This window comes from Mustela lutreola, chromosome 2 (assembly GCF_030435805.1).
Source record: "Mustela lutreola isolate mMusLut2 chromosome 2, mMusLut2.pri, whole genome shotgun sequence".
NCBI classification, from domain to species: Eukaryota; Metazoa; Chordata; class Mammalia; order Carnivora; family Mustelidae; genus Mustela; species Mustela lutreola.
The window spans coordinates 149,125,624-149,151,278 of NC_081291.1; the positions used below are offsets into that span (position 1 = coordinate 149,125,624).

The window sequence follows — 25,655 nt, forward strand, 5'->3', positions numbered from 1 at the left end:
TTATTTTATTTTTTATTTTGTGATCTAGATTCTTTTAACAAGCAGACCAAAACACACCCAGGATTTAGGGGAGGTTTTTGGTTATCTTGTTTTATATTTTTGTTTTTCTTTTTTTTTTTCTTTGTTTTGTGCTTTGTTTTTGTTTGTTGTTCTTTTTTCTCTTTCTTCATTTCTTTTCTGGACAAAACAACAGACTGAGAAATTCACTCCAAAGGAAAGAACATGAGGTAGAACTCAGGTCCAGGGATTTAATCAATACAGATATAGGTAAGATGTCTGAACCAGAATTTAAAACAACATTTATAAGAATATTAGCTGGGCTTGAAAAAGCATAGAAGACACTAGCTAATCCCTACTACAAGCACTAAAATCTAGTCAGGCCAAAATTAAAAATACTATAACCAAGATGCTAAAACAAATGGAGACCACAAAAAGGAGGATGGATGAAAGAGAGGAGCAAATCAGTGATACAGAAGATAAAACTACAGAAAATAATGAAGCTAAAAAGAAGAGGAAAAGAAAAGTAATGGACTGTGAAGGCAGACTTCAAGAACTCAGTGACTTAGTAAAATGTAATAACACGCAAATCATATGAGTCTCTGAAGATAAAGACAGAGATAAAGGGGCAGAAGATTTATTTGGACAAATTATAGCTGAAAACTTCCCTAATCTAGGGAAGGACACAGACATCAAATCCAAGAAGCACAGAGAACTCCAGTTAAATTCAACAAAAGCCAGCCATGGCAAAGGCATAGCATAGTCAAATTCACAGAATAACCAGGAAGGAAAGAATCCTGAAAGCAGCAAGGAGAAAAGGTACTTAACCTACAAGGGAAGACAGATCAGGTCTACAGCAGATCTGTCCACAGAGAATTGGCAGGTCAGAAAGGAGTGGAAAAAAATGTTCAACATGATGAATGGGAGAAACATGCAGCCAAGATTTTTTTTTTTTTTTAAGATTTTTTTTTTCTTTGAGAGAGAGAGCATGAGAAGTGGGAGGATCAGAAGGAGAAGCAGACTCCCTGAAGAGCAGGGAGCCTGATGCAGGACTTGATCCTGGGACTCCAGGATCATGACCTGAGCCAAAGGCAGTTGCTTAACCAAGTGAATGAGCCATCCAGGAGCCTCCCCCTGCCCTTTTTTTCCTCAGCCAAAAATTCTTTATCCAGCAAGGCAGTAATTCAGAACAGAAGGAGAGATAAAGAGTTTTCTGGACGAACAAAAACAAAAGGAGTTTGTGACCACTAAACCAGCGCTGCAAGACAGGTTAAGGGAAATTCTTCAAGGGGAGAAAAAAAAGACTAAAAGCAACAAAGACTAGAAAGGGCCAGAGAAAAATCACCAGAAACACTAACTCTAGGTACACAATGGCCCTAAACCCATCTCTCTCAATAATCACTCTGAATATAAATGGACTAAATGCTTCTATCAAAAGACAAAGGGTATCAGAATGGATAAAAAATAAGATCCATCTATACACTGTGCTGCCTACAAGAGATTCATTTTAGACCTAAACACAGAAGATGCTGCATATTGAAAGTGAGGGGATGAAAAACTACCTATCATGATAACAGATGTCAAAAGAAAGCCAGAGTAGCCATACTTGTAATAGACAAGCAAGATTTTAAAACAAAGATTATAACAAGAGACAAAGAAGGGCAATATATCATAATTAAGGGATCTATCCATCAAGAAGATCTAACAATTGGGCACCTGGGTGGCTCAGTTGGTTAAGCATCTGCCTTTGGCTCAGGTCATGATCTCAGGGTCCTGGGATGAAGCCCCACATCGGGCTCCCTGCTCAGCCAGGAGTTTCCTTCTGCCCCTCCCCACTGCTCATGCATGCCTGCTAATAAATAAAATCTTTTTTAGAAAAATTTTTAAAAAATTATTTATTTATTTTTTAGAGATTTTATTTATTTATTTGATAGGCAGAGAGGCAGGCAGAGAGAGGGGGGAAAGCAGGCTCCCGCCAAGCACAGAGCCTGATGTGGGGCTCAATCCCAGAACACTGGGATCACCACCCGAGCCGAAGGCAGAGGCTCCAACCCACTGAGCCACCCAGGTGCCCCAAGAAAAATTAAAAAATTTTTAAAAGAAGATCTAATAATTTTAAGTATCTATCCCTGAAATAGGGATATATAGCACCAAGATATATAAATCAATTTATATCACTTGGTGATAGCACCAAGATATATAAATCAATTAATAACAAACATAAGGAAACTCATTGATGATAATACCATAATAGCAGAGGACTTTAACACTCCACTTATAGCAATGGACAGATCATCTAAGCAGGAAATCCACAAGGATGTCTTCTTACCATTACTATTTAACATAGTATTGGTAGTCTTAGCCTCAGCAGAGAACAAAAAGAAATAAAAGACATCCAAATTGGCAAAGAAGAAGTCAAACTTTCATTATTTTGCAGACAACATGATACTCTATGTAGAAAACCCAAAAGACTCCCCCCAAAAATTGCTAAAACTCATACATGAATTCAGCAGTCACAGAATATAAAATCAATGTGCAGAAACCTGTTGCATTTCTATACAACAATAATGAAACTGCAGAAAAATAAATCAAGGAATTGATCCCATTTGTGATTGTCTCAAAAATAGTAAGATACCTAGGACTAAATATAATGAAAGAAGTGAAAGATCTACACTCTGTAAACTGTAGATCTACACTCTGTAAACACTTATGAAAGAAATTAAAGAGGACATAAAGAAATGGAAAAGCATTCCATGCTCATGGGCTGGAAGAACAAATATTATTAAAATGCCTATACTACCCAAAGCAATCCACACATTTTATGCAATCCCCATCAAAATACCACTAGCATTTTTCACAGAGCTAGAACAAACAATCCTAAAATTTGTACAGAACCACAAAATCATTTGACCTGAATAGTCAAAGCAATTCTGAAAAAGAAAAACAAAACTGGAAGCACCACAATTCCAGAACACAAGCTATATTACAAAGTTGTAGTGATAAAGACAGTATGGAACTGGCACAAAACAAGCACATAGATCAATGGAAAAGAATAAAAAACCCACAAATGGACCCACAATTATATGGTCAACCAATCTTTGACAAATCAGGAAAGATTATCCAATGAAAAAAAAGACAGTCTCTTCAACAAATGGTGTTGGGAAAACTGGACAGCAACATGCAAAAAAATGAAACAGGACCACTTTCGTAAACCATATACACACAAAAAAATGAATCCAAACGAATGAAAGATCTGAATGTGAGACAGAAAACCATCAAATTCTCAGAGGAGAACACAGGCAGTATTCCCTCTGACTTCAGTCATAGCAACTTCTTACTAGATACATCTCCTGAAGCATGGGAAATAAAAGCAAAAATGAACTACTGGGATTTCATAAAGATAAAAAGTTTCTTCATAGCAAAGAAAATCAACAAAACTAAAAGACAGCCTAAGGAATGGGAGAAGATATTTGTAAACAACATATCTGATAAAGGGTCAGTATCCAAAATCTATATAGAACTTACCAAACTCAAAACCCCAAAACAAAACAAATAGCCCAGTTAAAAAATAGGCAGAAGATATGGGTGCCTGGGTGGTTCAGTGGGTTAGGCCTTTGCCTTTGGCTCAAGTCATGATCTCAGAGTCCTGGGATCAAGTCCCACATTGGGCCTTGACACACTCTCTCTGTGTGTCAAATAAATAAATTAAAAAATAAAAATAAAAGAAATGGGCAGAAGACATGATTAGACGCTTTCAAAAAAAAAAAAAAAATCCAGATAGCCAACAAAACACATGAAAAGATGCTCAACATCACTCATCATTAGGGAAACACAAATCGAAACCACAATGAGAGGCTAGCTACCTCATCACTGTCAGGATGGCTAAAATTAACAGGTCAGGAAATAAGAGATGTTGGCGAGGATGCAAAGGAGAACCCTCTTACACTGTTGATGGGAATGGGAACTGGTGCAGCAACTCTGGAGAACAGTATCCTCAAAATGTTAATTTAGAACTACTCTATGATCCAGCAATTGTGCTACTATGTATTTACCCAAAGGATACAAAAATACAGAATCCAAGGGATACATGCAACCCGATCTATAGCAGCATTACCAACAATAGCCAAACCATGGAGAGAAACCAAATGTACACCAACTGATGAATGGATAAAGAAGATGTGGTATAAATCTACAATGGAATATTACTCAGTCATAAAAAAGAATGAGATCTTGCCATTTGCAATGACGTGGATAGAGCTATAGAGTATTACACTAAGTGAAATAAGTCAGTCAGAGAAAGACAAATTCTACATGATCTCTCTCATATGTAAAATTTAAGAAAGAAAAGAGATGAACATATGGGAAGGGGGAAAAAAGGACAGAGGGAAACTAGCCATAAGAGACTCTTACCAATAGAGAATAAACATGGAGGTTTATTCTCCTCCTTAATGGAAGGAGGTAGGTGAGAGATGGGCTAGATGAGTGAAGGGTATTAAGGAGGCCACTTGTTATGATGAACACTGGGTGTAGTATATGACAAATCACTGAATTCTACTCCAGAAACCAATATGCACCATATGTTAGCCATCTAAAATAATAAAGAGATAGATAAGTAGATAGATAAGACCTGAGAGACATTTCTTCAAAGAAAATATATGACTGGCCAATAAGCACATGAAAAGATGCTCAACATCACTAATGATTAGGGAAATTCAAATCAAAACCACGAGGAGATAGCACTTCACACCCAAAAGAATGTCTATTAAAAAGAAAAAAAAAAAGATTAAGATCAAGTTTTGATAAAGAAATGGAGAACTTGGAAACTCCACACAATGCTGGTGGGAGCTGAAAATGGTGCACCCACTTTGGAGCAATCTGGGGTTTCCTTATAAGGTTAAAGAGTTACCATACAACCCAACAATTCTACCCTTAAGTAAATATTCAAGAAAGAAAAAGGGGGCACTTGGGCAGCTCAGTTGGTTCACCATCCAACTCTTGATTTTTGGCTCAGGTCATGGTCTCAGGGTCATGGGATCAAGCCCCACAACAGACTCCACACTTAGCAGGGTATCTGCTTCTCTCCTTCTACCTCTGCCTCTCTCCCCACATGTACTTGATCTCTCTAAAAATGGGTGGATCCTTAAAGACAGAAATGAAAACACAGACACAGAAACGTGTACACTGATGTTCATAGCAGAATTATCCATAATATCCAAAAAGTAAAAATTGCCCAAATGTCCATCAACTGATATAGAGATAAACAAAATCTGGTATACCCATACAAAAGATTAGCTGCCATAAAAAGGAACAAAATACTGATATATGTTGTAAAAAAGATGAACCTTGAAGAAGTGCTAAGTGAAAGAAGACAGAAACAAAAGGCTACATATTATATGATCCGATTTATAAATGATTAATTGCCTAGAGTTGGAACTGGAGGGGTTGGGGAGAATTGCAGAATGACTGCTAATGGGCATGGGGTTTCTTTTGGGGGTTCTAAAATTGTGATGATAACTGCATAACTCTAAATATACTAAAAGCCACTGAAACATACACCTTAAATAAGTGAACTGCATGGCGTGTGAATTATATCTCAACAAAGTTGTTATTAACAGAACATGGGGTGCTGGATGGCCTTAGTCAAAGGCGACCTTTGATTTCAGGGTCATGAGATTGAGCCCCTCAATGGGTGTAGAGAGTACTTAAAAATACAGTAAACTCAAGGGGCACCTGGATGGCTCAGTGGGTTGAGCCTCTGCCTTCAGCTCAGGTCATGATCTCAGGGTCCTGGGATCGAGCCCCACATCGAGCTCTCTGCTCGGCAGGGAGCCTTCTTCCCCCCTCTCTCTGCCTGCCTCTCTGCCTACTTGTGATCTCTCTCTGTCAAATAAGTAAATAAAATCTTAAAAAAAAAAATACAGTAAACTTAAAAAAAAACAAGGACATGAGGCTGGTCAATGAATTAGATGATTTTTTAGTATAACTTCAGGTTGTATCTTAAATATTCCTGTTCTTACTATTAATGTTGTTCAATTCTTACCCAAAAAAGTATTACCTGTTGAATATATATGTATTACCTCATACGAGTCATCTAGAAACATATGTTTCAGGAATGCTCTTGAAGGGGATAGCCTCTTCGTACAGGCTCCAGTCCACTGTAACTAGTATTATTTTTGCAGACAAGAAAATGTGGTTTTATCCTATGGAGATTCTTCTGGATTTGTCTTTTTCTCTTTTGTTTCCTAGATCACATTGTGTAACACGGAAATATACTCCGAAAGCCCATCTGATCACCTCTTGGTTTTAGAATACTGGCTGTCCCATGTAAATATAATTTAACTTGTTAAATATTTACTATACCTTTCTTTATATAATCAGAATCAGATTAACTTGGTTGCAAATAGAATTTCACATTTATATGTAAATTAACAAATACCTTCTTCCTAAGTGTACTATTTCAAACTAATCTGTAGACATAATAGCCTACTAATGATCTTATCATTAAAAGGGGGGGGGGTGCAGTAAATCATGGTGTCCAGGATAAAGCGTGGAAAAGAGATCAGGAATTCCCTTTTAACTCAAACTGATGTTGAAAGAGTTATAGAGATATTCTAACAGATCTGGTTGACAATCCTTTGCTTTTTCTATTAATAAGTCTAATTCCTGAAAACAACATAGTTGTTAAAAATTTAAAGATTACTGCCTTGAATTTCAACACAAAAGTAGTTGTTTGTCAGGGTTTTGACTTTCTATCAAGCTATACGAAGAAAGGACAACTGTCATGTGTTTCCCATTCAGCACACACAGATAATACTTCACTTCATAGATCCTATCTTGACAATTTAAAAAACAAAATGACTGCCTTTTGGTGGACAATGCCTTTTAGTAATATGTTACACACCACACGACCATCATAACCACACCACTGTCTTAAGAAAAAAAATCCAGTCAAACACTGTCACTTTAAACACTAAACCAACAAGTAAAAAATCAAAAAGCTCAATAGACTATGGTATACTTGTAGGATTTGCTACATCCAACAAGATAGAATTCCTTTTGCTCTTAGAGAAACTAAGTGATTGAGCTTACATTAGAAATACTTACCCTCTAAGATTACCTTCTAAACTGACAAATCAACACAAGTCAGTAAGGAATATTTATTCATATTTTATATTCTGTAGTACTTGACAGATAACATAAGAGCTTTAAACATGTTAAGCAATTACAAAACTCCTAACAAAATCTTGGATAGCAAAAGAGTTCAGAAACAAATAGAGAAAGTAAACCCGTGAAAACTTGGGAGGCAGCAGAGAAATTCTTCAGTTTTACAAACAAAAGTGAATCCTAACTAAAAGGAATTCTTTGGTAATGAAGCCAAAAACATACTGGTTTTGTTTGTTTGTTTGTTTTTTGTTTTTTGAAAAAGAAACAGAACTTCATTCACTATTCACATCATTTGCCATTTGCAATTTGTCATAATAACTCAGTCACTATTGACATAATCTGGTTAACTGAAGTTGAATACAAACTGGTTATCAGTCTGATTACGGGGTTCAGAACTTAAAAGTACTAGTAAAAATGGTTATATCCTAGCTACAGAAATTATTTCAGTATTAAGTATTCAAAGAGAATAGCGAATGGCAAAAAGGGATCAGATCACTCAGATAAACATAAAAATAGAATATAAAGTAATAAGAGTTTTAATACTGGTAATTAGTTTTTCCTGATAATTTCAAAGACAATCACAATTCATTTATTAAAGAGAAATATATGGAATGCAGAAAAAATGAATTATCTCATTATGGCAAATTATCACTCAGAAAAGAAAGGTATTATTATCAAACTCTCCAGAGTGGTCAGACACTCATATACCAGCAGTACATAAGAGTACCTATTTTTCATATCCCTGCTGGCTATTAACTCTTTATTTTCACTAATCTGTTGAGTGTGAAAGGACATCTAATTGTAATATACACAAGGAGAGAATTTTAAGCTATAATAGCAAGAAACTGACATCTTACATATTAATAAAATTTTTAAAAATTGTGATATATTCGTACAATGAAGTATTATGCAACAGGCAAAATGAATGCAGACAATATAACAATGCAGATAAAATTCGAATACAGTATTGCATGAAAAAAAAAAAAGCAAGTTTAAAAACCAAAACAACTTAAAAGCAGGTACAATGTTTATAGATTCATATAGAAGATAAAATATGTTTTGTAAAATAAATGAGAAAAATCTAAATTTCAGGAAAATGATTATCTATGAGGAGGAAGATAAGGGAATGGAATTTGGAAGGAAAAAATATTTCAAAGGTACTGGTAATGTTTTATTCCTTCCTTAAAAAAATGGCAAAATATGAACATCCAGGTAGTAGGTATATTGAATGTTCTATTATTCCCTTACTCTGTGTTTGAACTATTTAATAATTTTTAATAAGTGAAAGCAACCTAAACACAATGACAACCAAAGACAGAGAACTGATTACATTATTATATAATTCAAATATTATGTTAAAAACTGTGATGACATGAATGCATATATGTTTACATAAAAAATATCCATAATGGATATGCCAGGATCTTGCCAAATTTTAAGAAGCTGCAAAATAGCATAAACACATAAAATGACAACATAAATAGGTCTATAAAAACTCATAGTTATACCCAAGTCTACCACTATAATCTCTTCGTTGTAGAATTATGTATGATTTTCATATTCTTCTTTATACATGTCCTTTACCATCTTAAATTTTATGGTGAGCATATATTGCTTATAATCGGAAAAAAATTTTTACATGGGAAGAAAAATTAAGAATTACTTTTTCCATATCAAATTAAGAAAGCCAGCAAGAAAATCTAATGAAAACTATTCAGTGAACAAACAACAAAGATGCTCAGTAATGAAAAAGGGAAGTGCAGGGAGTGTGCTGAGTAGATTAGATACCTTAGCCTTCTCGGACTTATAATGTGGTTGGAAACTAGCTAGGACAACGTGGGTGGTCCAAGGATGATAGAGGAGACTATCCAACTGTGGAAGAAAAAGAACCAAGGTTGGATTTGGGGTATTCTCTATAAGATAGGAGGGTTATGTGTAGACTTTCCATGCTTTTCTTCAGGCCCTCCTCCCCCTTACTCTCTGTCCCTGTCTCCACACTTCTCCAAGTAATAAATTGTCATAATGAAATAATTCATTATTTTCCACATCTAATGAAATGCTCTATTCCCTGATAAAGTTAAGAAATGAATGAGTAATCATTAACTTTGAAATTAATAGGAAAAGATTTTAAAAGCTCAAAATTCACTGAAGATGCATTCTTTTTATACCTTTGTGCATTTGAAAAATGACTTGATTTTAGAATTCCTATTTTATACATAAAAAAGTGTGGTGTTACCTCTTATTTTGATGGTTCCATTTCCTATCCTTTGAAAAAGGAACTCTATTATTTTTTATTTACTCTATTTACTCTATTTTTTTTTTTTTTAGTCTACAAATTGAAGGTGATATTACGACAGTTAACAGTTCCTAGGAGTGAGGAAGCTAAGTACATTCAGCCTACCAAGACATCTTCATATCACAAAACTATCAAGTGTTTTGGGAGGGGAAAATATAGTAGCTGCTACTAAGCATCTTCCCTATTAAGAAAGCAAAGAAGGCATCACAAAAAAGGCATCCAAACAACCATATTTCCTTGTAATATTTGCATTTTCCTTCACTAGAGAAAAAAAAAGTTTTCTAATCTCAACCCTTTGTATTAAACAAAATCACTTCTTCTGAAAGAATCCTGAAGAAGTTACTAGTAAATGTTCAAATAAGTCTAGTTTGTGGACATTTTACTAGTGATAACACAGAATGCTAGTTTAAGAATAATGATCAGGAGAAATCATATATAAGGATACATATCATAAAAGGTACAAATTATCTAGAACCTTTAAGAATGATACAGTCAAGGACAAATCTGCATCCTATGACCTTCATCCTCTATGTTTTCTCATCAAAATACACTAAGTACTATACATACACTAAGTACTATAAACTTAGTACTATAACATACACTAAGTACTATATTATAAAAATATCATATACAATGATAATGATATATCTAACCCAAAAGGTATTTTGCTGAAAATAAGATTTGCCATTGGTAGCTATACTTAGGAAATCTGATGCTAGGCTTACTGATTAAGGCTTACTTAGAGATAAATCTGGCTTTCAATTTTTTAGCAATCATCATGATGAGGGAACAGAAGGCAAGCTGAAGACAAAGCACAAGCTGACACCCTACAACCCCCATCCCCACCTCCACCCCTGATGGGATATATGTGACATTCCTCAACCCACTCATGGTTGCCCTAAAGCTAAGGGAAGAAAAAACAAATGGTTATAGAGATTATGGTCCTGCAGGACCGAAGTCTCCCTCAGTTTACAATTTTTTTTTTTTAACAAGAAAAACATTCTTATCAATAACCTACAGGAAATGTGGATGAAATTGGACGTCTTTATAACCTGCAGCCCAACAACAGATACTTGAGACAGGCAGAGTAATGTTCTGGGACACCTGGGTGGCTCAGATGGTTACACATCTGATTTCACCTCAGGAGGGTCATGATCTCCGGGTCCTGGGATAGAGCTCCCAGCTCAGCAGGGAATATGCTTCTCCCTCTCCCTCTGCCTCTCCCCTTGATTGTGCACTCTCTCTAGCTCTCAAATGAATAAAGTAAAAAAAAACAAAACAAAAAAAAGAATACAACACTCCTCCAGGAAGCTCCCAATGGTCTTCACTTTAATGCCTTGCTAGAGGGGAAAAAAACAATCTTAACTTGACAAGAGCAATGCCTCCAGTATCTTGTAGGTCCTCTTTGGCATATGAGAGTTCTTTTGAAAATCTCCCTTTTCCTTACCTTTCCTTACCCCAACTCCCAAGTATATAATCAGCCACCCCTACAACTCCAGGGCAGGACAGCTCTTTCTGCCTATGGGTTCTGTCTCCATGCTTTAATAAAACCACCACCATTCTGCACGAAAGACATCTCAAGAATTCGTTCTTGGATATCGGCTCCAGACCTGACCCTACCGAACCTCACCTATATTCCAAAATCCACATCAATTATTTCCTCTTCTTATCAAGTCACTACTTAAAAGTATATAAATAAGAAACCTAGAAAAGTTTGATCCTCCTGATGATGTGGTTTTGGAAAATAGGTGAGGTTTATTGTTGTAAAGGGTGTAGAAAAATGGGTATTCTCATGTGCCATTAATGGGAATAAAATCAGTACAGCCTTTTGGGCTTTTTAAAAATTATTTTAATTCAATTAACTAACATATAACGTATTATTGGTTTCAGAGGTAAAGGCCTGTGAATTATCAGCCTTATATAATACCCAGCGCTCATTACATCACATGCCCTCCCTAATGTCCATCCCCCAGTTACCCTATCTCTCTACCCCCCCTCCCCTCCAGCAACCCTCAGTTTGTTTTCTAGGATTAAGTGTCTCTTACAGTTTGTCTCCCTCTCTGATTTTGTCTTGTTTTATTTTTCCAGTATGCCTTTTGGAAATGTAACTTAGTGTATCAGTGAAAATTTTAAATGTATAAACCTACTGAGTTATCAACTACACTTCTAAACCTCTACCCTAGAGAAATAACTTAATTGTGGATAAGAAAAAAATATCTGTTAATGGAAAATGACTAATAAACTATGGTCCTTCACATTATAGAATACAATGCAGTGCTCACTAGGAACATGCTAGATCTATAGGTGCAGCTGTGGAAAGATCAAGACATAATGCTAAGTGTGGGGATGTGCAGGGAGTCAAATTACAGAGTAACATCATAGTGGGTATCTGTCACTCATAGTGCCCCAAATTTTCTGACCCACCTTTCCCACACTACAAATTCCACCATTTTAAAGCAGACTAAAACAACAAAAATAACAACGACAAAAGCTATAAACTATATTAGCCAGCCACCATCATAGCAAGTATTTCACTAAACTATTTGGCTGGTAGTTATAGGGTCTACATTCAGAAAAATCAAGATGTTAGATTTCAGAAAACAGTCTGGCAGAGCATTTCTTTAGCTTGGCTGGCAGTCGAGGCAAAATGTTTTGAGCTAAGTAAGATCACAGAGGCTTCCTGATGGGAGAAAAGGTGATGTGCTTTAGGGGTCAGTGGCTGCATCAATCCTTTATCAAGCCATTTCTACAAGGAGATTCTGGGTTTTGTTCCTGACAATTTGGAATCTGCTTCTCCAGGATATGATACTGAGTAAGGGACAGGCAGAGCTAGGTAGGAAGAGATAGGTAGGGGGCCATGGGATCAGAAGAACAAAATTTTAAAATATGGGAGGTAAAAAGGAAACCAGGGAAAAGGGAACAAGCCAGACCATCCTGTACTAGGTGTCAGAGGTGGAGCCTTGCTATAACAGCTTCCTGTGACCAACACAATTACCAGACCCTAAAAAGGAAGTAAAGCCACTGAAGTTGTTATCACTAGCCCTTGCTCAAAGGTGATATGAATAGAGATGTTAAAAGGATTTAAGTTCCCTGGTTCGCTTTCTAGAAAAGACCATCCCTAAAAGCCCCCAGTGGCAACCCTGTCAGGATCCCTCTCAGTCCTGAGAGCTTTTTCTGTATCCTTGCTTAATAAACTTCTATTGCTTTATTCACTCTCCTCTGCCTATGAGATCCATTCTTCATGGGACAAAAAATTCAGTACTCTAGACATCTGTAGCCCTTCATAAATCCCCTTCTGGGTTAATTAGCTAGAATTGATTCTATTATAGAAATAAAGAAACCTTTCATATATATAAATGGTAATCACCTATGAACTTTTTCAATTCAGAAAAAGAGCTGAAGGGTCTATAAGATCACACAACACCCTGATATTTAATGCTGAAGAGAGAAGTGGGATTGACATGTATAGATGAAGAAGGGGTAATGGAAAGCTTTTCTATTTTCCTCTGTATTTTTCTTTTCCATTCAAATATTTTTATAATGTAAGATAGTCCTACAATGCTGGGAATTTAAGAATTTAAAATCTTCAAAAAATTAAAAACTAATATGCCCCTCCCAAAGGTGTCTGCCATCCTAAATGACAATAATAGTTTTATGGAATTTTAAGAAAAAACAACCTGAAAACATTCTGTGGTACCTACACACAATTTCATATTCTAACTTACATAACATAAAAACTTCACCTTGTAATGGGGAAGGACATTCTAACCATGACCCCAGATGTAGAAGGAAAGCACAGTAATTTCTAACTACATAAACAAAACTACTGAAACCTTAAAGTTAAAAGATGAAGGACAAACCAGAAAAAAAATGACCTGAAGCACATATGATACAGCAAATACTAGATTAATTTTTCCAGTATAAAAAGAAATCAGTAAAATCTTAGAAATCAGTAAAAACAGGGTGCCTGGGTGGCTCAATGGGTTAGGCTTCTACCTTCAGCTCCGGTCATGATCTTAGGATCCCGGGATTGGGGCCCACATCAGGCTCTCTGCTCAGCAGGGATCTTGCTTCACCCTCTCTCTCTGCCTGCCTGTCTACTTGTAATCTCTCGCTCTGTCAAATAAATAAATAAATCTTTAAAAAAAAAAAGAAAGAAAGAAAGAAAGAAAAAAATCAGTAAAAACAGACATTTGAATTTAAAAATGGACAGAGAGGGGCCCCTGGGTGGTTCAGTCAGTTAAGCATCTGCCTTCAGCACAGGTCATGATCCCAGAGTCCTGAAACCGAGCTCCTCTTCAGGCTCCCTACTCAGCTTCCCTTCTCCCTCTCTACCCCTCTACCCCTCAACCCCTGCTTGTGTACACACACTCTCCCTCAGATTTAAAAAAAAAAAAAAAAAAAAAAAAAACTTTCAAGAAAATAAAATAAAAATGGGCAAAGAGCATTAACAGGCAATTCACTCTCACATATACACACGTTCAAACACAAACAGCAAAAAACTAAGATGTTCAAGCTCATTAGAGTTTATCAATTCACTAAAATTTGGTAATATCTAGTGTTAAAGAGGGAGTGGGGAAAAAAGTCTCAGACACTACTGGTAGGATTCTAAATTGTCCCAAACATTCAAAGGGCAACCTGGAATATATGACAAAATTTTAAACATGTATTCCATATACAAAACTGTTCTAAATTTGGAAATGTACCCTATGCAAATAGACAACTACACAAAAAAGGAGACACTCACTGTAGCACTATTCATAAAAGCAAAAACTGGACAACCTAAAAATCCACATGAAAAATTAAACAAATAAATGTTCAAAAATCCATAGTATTTCATGATATTGCAAAACCAGCCAGCCATTCCAAATAAAAAGATTCTTCTCTAATACCATGAAAAGATGTTCTGGATTGAGAATTAAGTGATAAGGCCTGGAAACTAAGTAGCATGTTTCTATTTAGTGTTAAAATAAAAATTCATTATATAAGTAAACACTTACGTAATATAATACATGCATACACATATCTATAAACACACACACACACCCAACACACAGTACATAGCTTAGAAAACAGGTCTGAAATACATACCAAAAATGTTAACAGTGGCTTGTTCAGAATGATACAATCATAAGGTGATTTTCATTTTCTTCTTTATACCTTTTGAATAGTCTGAACCATTTATAAATGAATATGTGTGGATCTTATGGTAATGGTAAGAAATATTTTCATTCTTTAAACAAAGAGCAATAAAAATGACCTTACTAAATACCTTGTGCTTTTACTGCATATTACTATTTGCTTACCTTTAAACCTTCAGCTGGAAGTCTATAACCAAATCTTGCTGGAAGGTCATCAAATGTCTGAGATGCATTTTCAAAATTATACTAAATATAAAATTAAAAATAATCAAGTTACAATCAATTTACACATAACATTAAAAACAAAATGTTTTTGTTTTTATTTAAGTTGTCATTTCCGCAAATTTTATCCACTATCACATCTTAACACAATTAAATCAACTTTATAAATGTACATCTACTAAAATGGCAAGGAATGTATACAATTTACTACATATACAACTGCTTAGATTCTGATTTCACAAAATTCTTATTAAACAGCAGCAATCTTATAACATTAAACTACCTACTGCTTTCTGAGTTTCTCCCACAGTTCCCTAGCAAGAATTTTTTTTTTTTAAGATCTCATTTATTTGAGAGAGAGGGTGAGAGCATGAGAGAGGGGAAGGTCAGAGGGAGAAGCAGACTCCCAATGGAGCTGGGAGACTGATTTGGGACTTGATCCCAGGGCTGCAGGATCATGACCTGAGCTGAAGGCAGCCCCTTAACCAACTAAACCACCCAGGCCCCTAGCAAGGAATTTTCTAAACAGATTATTTTCCAATAGGAGTTCCATTTGACTTTCTCCAAATGGTCTTATTTAATAGAAGAGATACACAAAATTTCTGGCCCTAGCTACAAAAGATGACTTTTCCCCAGACTAAGAAGAAGCATCAAATAATTTTTAAGAAATGATCTTTTCTATATAATCTGGACATTTTCATCTAGAGCTGAACAATGAAAGGAGGAAACACAATGAAACATATCCATATAGAGAACTGAAGGCATTCACAATCAACTTTCCCCTTCCTTATAGGTATAGATTCCTATGCCACAGTATTTATCAGTTTCCTACCAAAACAGAGCCAAACAAAGCAAGGGTTCTCTGTCATTGTAGAAGATAATACTAATGATAATTGACAAGTGAGTGTTCTGTATAATTTAAGATGGTTCTATCTGCTATACAGAAAAGAGAAACAAGGAAGATAGATGAAACTAAGCAAACATAATAAACAAGTAACTTCTGAAATACAGGCAAAGCTTACATAATGTATTAGAAGTGAAGATAGCTTTTCACAAATAGTAGGCCGAAAGAGAACAACAGAACACATCGTTTTGCAGATAGGTAAAATGTATGGAACAAAGCGAGAGTATTACGTATAGCTAGAAAAGGATAGTACAAAAGATCAACCAAACTTTAAATATTCACAAAGGATTAGGTTACAAATCCAGATTGAGAGCTTTGTCACTCCTCAATCAAATGCCCACTGGTGATACCCATTCTAAATTCAAGTGTCATCTGCCAGAGACAAGGAGAAAAATAGCTCTGCGGGTTAATAGCAAGCTATAGCTGTGCTCAAGATGTTCAATACGTAAATATCTTGAGTCTCTCCAATAGAGCGAATTTTGGATCTGAAAACCTTTCATCTGCCAATTCCCCTTGCTCATCCTCAACTCATGTCGCAGCAACCACACTGTGACCAGAGAAAGCTGATGCAGAATTGAGAGAGACTGGACAAACCGGGTAATACAGGATTTGGGTGGTATGGTTCTGGCATTTCACTTGAATATTACCCTGAGTGTCTTAACACAGCCATTCTTTAATGGCACTTCTCATTGTACGTTTGTAATTAATTCAATACAATGTGGGATTCGAGCATATGAATTTGGTCACTGAACCTAACTATTCTGTTACCTCTGGGATAATCACCTGGTAGTATACTTGGAAGCCAATAGTAATTCAGGGTATGTTCCTACTGTAACAATAACTTATACTTAGAGAGTGCTCTATAGTTTACAAAGTGCTTTAGAGTCACCAAGGGCTTTTTATATCTATTATCATGATGTGTCATTTAATCTCTTAATTAAAACACCTGTCTCTAATTGACTCAAGTGTTAAACTTGAGAAAGTCTTAATTGTTCCAAGACCAAAGACACTACTGTAAAATAAAGAAACTGATCTAGATCAACACAGACCAAAGGAAAAGCACAAATGTGTGCAGGCAGTACTTTTTTAAAAATTGTACTTTTAAAATCAGGAAACGGAAAATCTACAACTGTACTAAGAATTTTTTTTTTAAATCACTTCCTATTACTGAGGAGTCTCGCTTTTTTGGCTAAAATTTCAGAAATAAAATGTCTACCTTGAACAACAATACTTGCAACACTGGGACTTGGAATAAGTTTTGTTACTGAGTGAGACCCATTTTGAAATTGCTTCATCTTTCCTTAAGAGCAAAACACAGATTGTCTCACAATGACTCTTAAAATCACATTGTTTAAAAAGAAAAAGATACTCCAGGGCAACTGGGTGGCTCAGGTGGTTAAGTATCTGCCTTCGGCTCAGGTCCTGATCTCAGGGTCCTGGAATAGAGCCCCATATCAGGCTCCTTACTCAGTGGGGAGCTGGCTTATCCCTCTCCCTGTCTTCCTTCTCTCTCTGTTATGACTAAATAAATAAAATCTTAAAAAAAAAAAGAAAAATAATAATATTCCTATCATGAACAAGATAAACAAACATCTTTAGCACAAAAGTGCTTTTCAGTATTAGACAGTGGACTGCTGCTCATGAAATTAAAGAATGCTTACTGTTAAAATTCTTGAAGCGGAAAATAAAAGTATTCCTTTCTGGAATCCCATCCGGTTATTGCCACATGACAGTTTTAATCTACCTCTTTTGAAAAGGTCTTTTCTTAACCAAGTTTCTCCTTCAATAGCAGCCTTAACAGAAGGTTTAATTTAATTTAGAAAGTAACAAATGCTAACAATTATTGAGCATTTATGTTATCACGCTATATACCAGACAGGTGTTCACTTATTTAATCTTTAAAAACACCCTATAAAGTTGGAAACTGTTTTATCATCCTCATTTTACAGATTGGCCACAAAATTCAACGGCCAAAAATAAAAGCATCTGAATTTTATCTTTTCAAAAGCAGTATCCTAATACCAGTCCAAAATGGACCAACCTAATGCCCAACTTATTTAAATGTGCAATACTCGGGCGCCTGGGTGGCTCAGTGGGTTAAGCCGCTGCCTTCGGCTCAAGTCATGATCTCAGGGTCCTGGGATCGAGTCCCACATTGGGCTCTCTGCTCAGCAGGGAGCCTGCTTCCTCCTCTGCCTCTCTGCCTAATTGTGATCTCTCTCTGTCAAATAAATAAATAAAATCTTTAAAAAAAAATAAAATAAAATAAATGTGCAATACTACACACTCAATTTCAGGATGCTTTTATTCAATTAAAAGGGAAAGCTAACATTTTCTGGCTCTTGATTCACTTCCTTTTAATGCTTGTGTTACCACATCAAGTTCCTCTGCCTTGATATTTAGTTCCCCTTTTTACTAGTTACATGCCTTCACAATCTACTCTCCTCTAGCTATTTCGACATCATCAGCCTTCTATCCTTTAGTGTCAACATAAAGACCCCCATTTAAGCAGCTCCGATGCAGATGGTTCCTTCCTAGATGATATCAACATATATTCCACACATTTACTTGCCTAAAACACATGGAACACTGCTGGCAAAGACTGACTGTACTTCCATACCTAATATTTTTATTTTGTGTCTACATTAAAAAGAAAAAAAAACCACCTCAGGCAGTTTCATACACTACTAGAGGTAGTGGGTGAAGGATGAGGAGAACGATAATTATAATGAAGATAAAAAAGATAAAACATTTACTATTAGATACTATTCTAAGCGGTTTATCTTAATTATCACCACATCATACCAGTTTACAAATAAAGAAACTGAAGTACTTAGAGTGGCTAAGTAATTTGATTAGGATCACAAAGCTGCTTAAGCTCCCAGAGCAGAGCAGGCCACTGAAACTTATTTAACCCATCAAAGCTGAACCTCAAAATAACAATCCACTTCAGGTAAAAAGAAAAGAAGGAAAACAAGGAGTGCCAGATGTTACAAATAAGAGAGAAAGGGGAGGGGAGAATATGCAAGAAATCCAAGGAGAAAAGGGACACACAGAAAACTTCATTCCCTGATCAGTCCATAAATCCTCTACTTCATTTCAAAAGTCATCCCAAGAATATTCCAAGGACTTTGGGGACCAATTTAGAGGAAAATTTGCAAGTCAATGGACTCTTAGTCCTTAAAGGTTCTACTTTTACTCCATCTAGACTATTCCAGATAAAATCTAAATCAACTAGTTCCCTACTAAAGAGGGTAACAAGCGTGAGAGAGTTTATAGGAATTAGAGTTGCTATGATTCAAAAGTTAGGATATAGAAACCAGCCTGGCTCTCCCAAATTCTGCAATCATCCTAGACATTTCCCCTAAAACCACAATATACAGAGACAAGGCTGAAGACCACATGAAGCTCTGGTCACAACAATTCTAGCCCTTCTGTTTCTAGAATGACCTACTGTCATTAAGCAAATCACTTGTACCCAGAAATTAAAAATAATAAATCTTTAGCATAGTACCTAGAGTACAGATATACATACACACACATACACACACACACACACAATTCTTCCTTTTCTGGCTTCACAGAAAATATAAACTTCCCAGGGTAGAGGACAGTAAGACAATCTAGAAAGAACCACTAAAGTTTTGAGGAAAAATCTTTTTTTTTTTTTAAGATATTTATTTTTTTGACACAGAGAGAGAGAGAGAGGGGGAGAGGTCACAAGTAGGCAGAGAGGCAGGCAGAGAGAGAGGAGGAAGCAGGCTCCCGGCTGAGCAGGGATTCGGGGCTCAATCCCAGGACCCCGGGATCATGACCTGAGCTGAAAGCAGAGACTTTAACCCACTGAGCCACCCAGGTGCCCCGAGGAATAATCTTCTATAAAAACTTTTTTTTAAGATTTTATTCACTTGACAGAGATCACAAGTAGGCAGAGAGGCAGGCAGAGAGAGAGGAGAAAGCAGGCTCCCTGCTGAGCAGACAGCCGGATGTGGGGCTCAATCCCAGGACCCTGGGATCATGACCTGAGCTGAAGGAAGAGGCTTTAACCTACTGAGCCACCCAGGCGCCCCTGTAAAAATTTTTCTCAAAAGATTGTTGTGCTTCCCTTCTCATTAATGTTAATCCAAGCTTGAAATTTTCTATAAGCATCTTATATAATTTTTTAAAAATATCATTATCAAGGTCATTAGAGCTATGCTAATTACCAAGGACAAAAACAGTAAGATTCTACACAAACACACAGCACGTAGACACATGTGTGCTTGAGCACTCCTGAGAGTGTACAGGAGCAACATTTATCAGGTTCTTATTGTTTGTGAGATCTCACATTAGATATTAAGCAATACGAAGATGGGTAAGGTCCTAAACTTTCAAGTAACAACTATGTGTACAGGCCTGTATGTTCATGGGTAAATATCATTTAGGATTTTTTAAAAGCTTTTCTCTGAAGGATGTTTTTTAGACATGAATAAATTTTACTGTACTTACTGCTAAAATGTCTGCTTCTACAGGTAGTAGGTTTAAGAATGCAAAGAGCTGGACAGTCAAGATGGTATAGACTTGCGTGGCTGACAGCATGAGCATCCCTATGGAGAGCAACATCTCGCTGTAAAATCACCTGGAAGAGAAGTAAGTAACAATGAGCTCTGGTACTTTGTCCTTGAAAACAAGTCATTTCACATATTAATTCCCAATGTCCAAAAATATCTTAACTATAAACATGGGTTAAAATGAAAATTGGGCCTATTTCAAATTTACACAGATGTGGACATTTAGGTAAACACCCAAAGTTAGTCAACAACTACATAACTCATGGTGACTAAGTTCTGTGTTCTAACCACAGAACAAATGTCCTCCCACAGTGCTCAGAGTGTAGTACAGCTTGTCTACTAACTCTGTTATGAAGGGAACTAGATTTCAATCTAAATAAGGACTTAAAAACACTTCACAATTTTTACAATTTTAAGGGATTTTTATACTTCTTTGAATATAACTTAACTTCTCATGTAAATTTATTTATTCTTGCATATTGTACCCACTTCAGAGAATGTAAAAAAAAAATAGCCATGTATTATAAAGTAATATGTGTTGCCCTTTCCCTCTTAATATATACTTTTTTCCCTCTCTACATCCTAATGACAATAGTGCAGTTACATTTTCCAACCTCATCCAATTTTCTACATGAGTCCTTATCCTGCAGCAAAAAGATCCCATTAAGGACTAAACAATAACCAAGTAATAAGTATTAAAATTCTCTTGGTAGGCCCTCAACTATTGGTATAACATATTTTTTTAAAGATCAGAACAGGGCGCCTGGGTGGCTCAGTGGGTTAAGCCGCTGCCTTCAGCTCAGGTCATGATCTCTGGGTCTTGGGATCAAGCCCCACATTTGGGCTCTCTTCTCAGCAGGGAGCCTGCTTCCCTCTCTCTCTCTGTCTGCCTCTCTGCCTACTTGTGATATCTCTCTGTGTGTCAAGTAAATAAATAAGATCTTTAAAAAAAAAAAAAAAGATCAGAACAAAGTTTGCAAAGACAAAAACATTTATAATGAATTATTTCATTAAATGCCACCAACTCAAGTAATACCAATTTTGATAATGATTACTATTGATAAGGCTCTGTATTTGGAGGATACCATGCAGACTCAAACTGTGAGTCTTTGACACACATTGAAAGAGAAATACTTCTGAATAATTCTTGAACTACCTTCTTACAAAGCCATTAAAGATCAAAGAAGAAATAAAGCTGAAAATATGTCCAATGTATAGCTCTATTCCACAGAGACAGAAAGTACATTAGTGGTTGCCTGGGGGCTGCAGGTAGGAGTCAAGGGAGGGGTGATAGGCAGCTAGGAATGGGGAATGACTGCCCGTGGTTATGGGGTTTCTTTTTGGGGTCATGCAAATTTAGATTGTGCTGATGGTTGCACAACTCCATAAATATATGAAAAATCACTGTGCTGGGACACCTGGGTGGCTCCGTCGGTTTAAAGCCTGCCTCTGGCTCAGGTCATGACCCCAGGGGGCTGGGATTGAGCCCCACATCTTCTGTCCCTCTCAGCCTGCTGCTCTCCCTTGCTTGTGCTCGCTCTCTGAAAAAATTGTTTAAAAATCATTATGCTGATCACTTTAAATGGGTAATTCCTACGGTGTGCGAATTAAGTCTATAAATTTTTTTTAAATATAGATTTGTTGATATTAGTTTCTTAGGTAAAATATATAAATATACCTCTGTGCAGAGAAGAATTAACATAGCAGGCCTGAGGCTGCTATCCTTAGAAAAACCTGCTTGCAGGGTTGGCCCTTCATGGGCATCTGAGAACTAGATTTCAGGAGGGTTCTCATCAGCCCCGATAAGAACGGCTCATTATGTCTGAACTCTGCAGTGGTTATGTAGCAAACACATTTTCTTTATGGGAATCTGAAATTTTGAACATGCTAGGCAGAGGGTGCCTACAGAACAGTCCCCAGTAGAAACTCTGGGCACTGAGCTTCCCTGGTAGACATTTCACATATGTTGTCATAACTTAGTACTGAGGAATTTAGCATATCTTATATGACTCCATTGAGAGAGGACTCTTAAAAGCTTACATCCAGTCTCCTCTGGACTTTATCCCTTTGCTGATTTTGCTTTGTATTCTTTCACTGTAATAAATCGTTATGAGTACAACCAGATGCTAAGTCCTGTAAGTGCTTCTAGTAAATCACTAAACTTGCAGTAGTCTTAGAGACCCCCAACACAACAACCCTAGATAATTTCTGGCCAGAAATCATACCATAAAAAATATGCAAATCCCCATAAAATAAGGTATGGTTACTACTAAACCTTGTTAGAAAGAATAAATGTGCAGAATGTTGACTACCAACCTGTTTGAGAAAGTTAATCTGCGTAAGAACTATGATTTTCTTTGTAAAGTTCTGGAATTCCCAGTCAACTTTGGGAATAAGGAGAGGGAAAAAGAGTTTAGAGGAAAAATAACTCTAAAGGTACTACAACAACTATTACTGATGACTAAGTGTCAGGCATCTCTCTAAGCACATTATCAAGTTAAACTCATCTAAACCTAACATCTCCCTTTTCATAGATGGGGAAAACTTGGGCATTGGTAGGTAACTTACTCAAGGTCAAACAAGGAATAATGGTACAGCTGGGTTTCAAACCCCAGCAGCTTCCAAAAGCCACACTCTAAATGCCAATGAACAATAACATCAATAATCAAGGTTGATGTTCAAAAGGTAATGATCCTATGCTTAAAGAGGTACTCAAGGGCATCAAACCAATGCTCATAGCACAACAGTCACTAGATTGTTTTCTTCTTTTACTCTGGATATGAAAGGGAGGAGAGGGCTGGAAGAGAGGGTTTGCATAGGTGTATATTTAAAAATATGCAGTGAGATTGGTTATACTTATTTTTGCTTTTATTGCCTTTTTTAAAAAAAACACATTCTGGAGTTTTTATAGTCTATTTACAAAACTGTTCTTGTTCATCGTAGAAAATGTACAAAAAAATTAAATCACTCTATCACCAAATTAAGGAATAACTAGTGTCTATATTTTGATGTATAAAACTTTCATTCTTTTAGTTACATGTACATTAAAATATATATTTGGCAAAATTGGGGATATATGAAATGTACATGTTGTTTTGTTAAATATATATTTTTTTAAGTTTATTTTTGTTTATTTGTCAGAGATCACAAGTAGGCAGAGAGGCAGGCAGAGAGAGCAGGGAAAGTAGGCTCCCTGCTGAACAGAGAGCCTGATGCAGGGCTAGATCCCAGGAGCTGGGATCATGACCTGAGCCAAAGGCAGAGGCTTACCCCACTGAGCGACCCAGCGCCCCTTGTTTTGTTAAATGTATTCATTTCAGTTCATTTATTGTGAATATTTTCTTCCTTCATTAAACTATACTTGATAAAATTAAAAATTTCAAACCCTGTACCATAACATCTCCTGGAGAACCACTGCAGAGAGCAGTCCAGGAGGCCCTCTGGAGCTTCTATGCCTTCTAAACAAACATTTTTTTAAATGTATTTCATACATTGGATTTCCACATATGACTGTTTATACAAAATGAAAACTACTGGTTTATATAATGACAACATGTCATTCCATGTGAATGTGAATGTGCTATAATTGATTTAATAGAATTTCTATTGTTGGAAATTCTTTTTTACCATTATAAACTCTGCAATACTCTTGTAATTAAACCTTATAGACACACCCCTAGTTTTTTTAAGTTCATAGAAGTGAGTAGCAGTATTATAACTGTGGCAAGAAATAGGAGATCCAGTATTTGACAGACCCAGGTTTATGTTATTAGTACTAACACATACTAACAGTATGATTTTGAGACAAAATAATTACTTCATCTGTGAAAGCAGATTATTTAGGATTTAAAAAGACAACTCTGGAATAAATATGAAAGTACATATAAGGACTTAACAGCTGTGGAATATAGGAAGAAGACAATTTGGGTGGTGCTGCCAAAAGACAAAAGAGGAAATAGTAAAGGAGAACTACAGTTAGTGGAGGTGAGTACAATTTGGGAATTTTTTTCATTTAATGTTTGTGAAATACTCTGGTGGACATGTAAACAGATAGTGATAAACAGAAGTCAGGAGTTCTAACCAAACCATAAAGAGATTTAGGAATCATCAGCAAATGGGTGATAGATAACTAAAGTGATCTTAATGTAAAACCAAAAATTAAAAAGAGAAGAGGGTTAAAGAAAAGTGAAGAATATCTAAATTTAAGGGCCCAGAGAAAGATTAATTTCACAGAAGTCAAGAAAGAAAAGAATTTTGACATCAATGTGGGGGGAAGGCAGGAAGACCAAGTAGCAGCAAAAAATCTAAAATCTTCAGAGTCTGTCCAACCTAAACAATTTTATTCCTGAGTAGTCCAACAGGTATCCTTGATCTGATCAACTCACAACTTCTAAGAATGCACCCTGCTATCACCAGCTATCTTCATTGATGTTATCCAGAAATTTATAATACACCCCCACTATCTTCAAGGAAAACTTAGGAGAAAACTAAGACTTCTATGCTATCTTGTGCAAAATTTTACTTGTAAATATGCACCATTTCTGTAAAAAAAAAATCCATGGTTATTAACACATATTCTCAAAAAAAAAAAAAAAATCACACACACACAAACAAAATCACACAAATCTCCAAGAAGTCTTCCAGAGAGAAAGGTTAATAAGCTTAAATTCTTCAATGCTTTCTCGTAGCACTTAAATTACTGGGTTAAGATATAAACTGTCAAATTGTATTATTAAGCAACATTTATTATAAAAAGGACTTCCTAATTTATGAAAAGTATGACAAGTGGAAAAACTATAAGTTAATTATAAAAGTTTGTCACCAAAACAAAAACATTCCCTGAAACATTCTTGAAATAAGTGTGACCCTTACCGAAATCTGGAAGCTATTCATGGACTATTACCAAAAAAATGGTTCCTTTCCTCCAGGAGACTTTCCTGTGCCACTTTGATATATACCCACACATGCTTGTATGTCACCATCCTGTATACTTAGTTGAGTATAAAAGCTGCACCTGGATGAATGTAAGGTTCTCAGTGAAGATATATGTTGATATACTACGTCCCCAGTCTGTATTCTTCTACAAAGCTAGTGGGACCTGGTGTCAGGTTATGCCCAATCATTTACTGAAAATGTTAAGGTCAACCAGAACCTCTCACTGTTCACACAGAGTGGGTATTATACCTTTCTTTCCCATTAAAATTCTCATCAGCCTCTGGTTTTTGAATTAACTACTACAGCCTCTATAACAGAATTCAATAAATCATTGTTTGTTGTGAATTTATTACCCCCAAATAGAACACAATTTTAATGAGGACATTTCTTTAGAACTATGTTTAGAAAGAGCATACAGAAAAGCCTTCTAATAAAATTGAAACCAC

At 36.1% G+C, this 25,655-nt stretch overlaps 1 protein-coding gene across 6 annotated transcripts in view; it reads right to left on the reverse strand.

The window, feature by feature from the left end:
- Positions 1-25,655, reverse strand: part of RNF13 (ring finger protein 13) — a 193,778-nt gene that overhangs the window by 100,388 nt on the left and 67,735 nt on the right. For 5 of the 6 annotated variants that reach the window (XM_059163783.1, XM_059163782.1, XM_059163780.1 and 2 more), the window contains 2 exons: positions 20,213-20,342; positions 14,764-14,844 (listed from right to left, as the gene is read on the reverse strand). In XM_059163783.1, the coding sequence (XP_059019766.1) occupies positions 14,764-14,844; positions 20,213-20,326 (195 nt within the window). In that variant the 5' untranslated portion in view covers positions 20,327-20,342. The remainder of the gene's footprint in view (positions 1-14,763; positions 14,845-20,212; positions 20,343-25,655) is intronic. The other variant, XM_059163785.1, reaches the window with a different exon arrangement.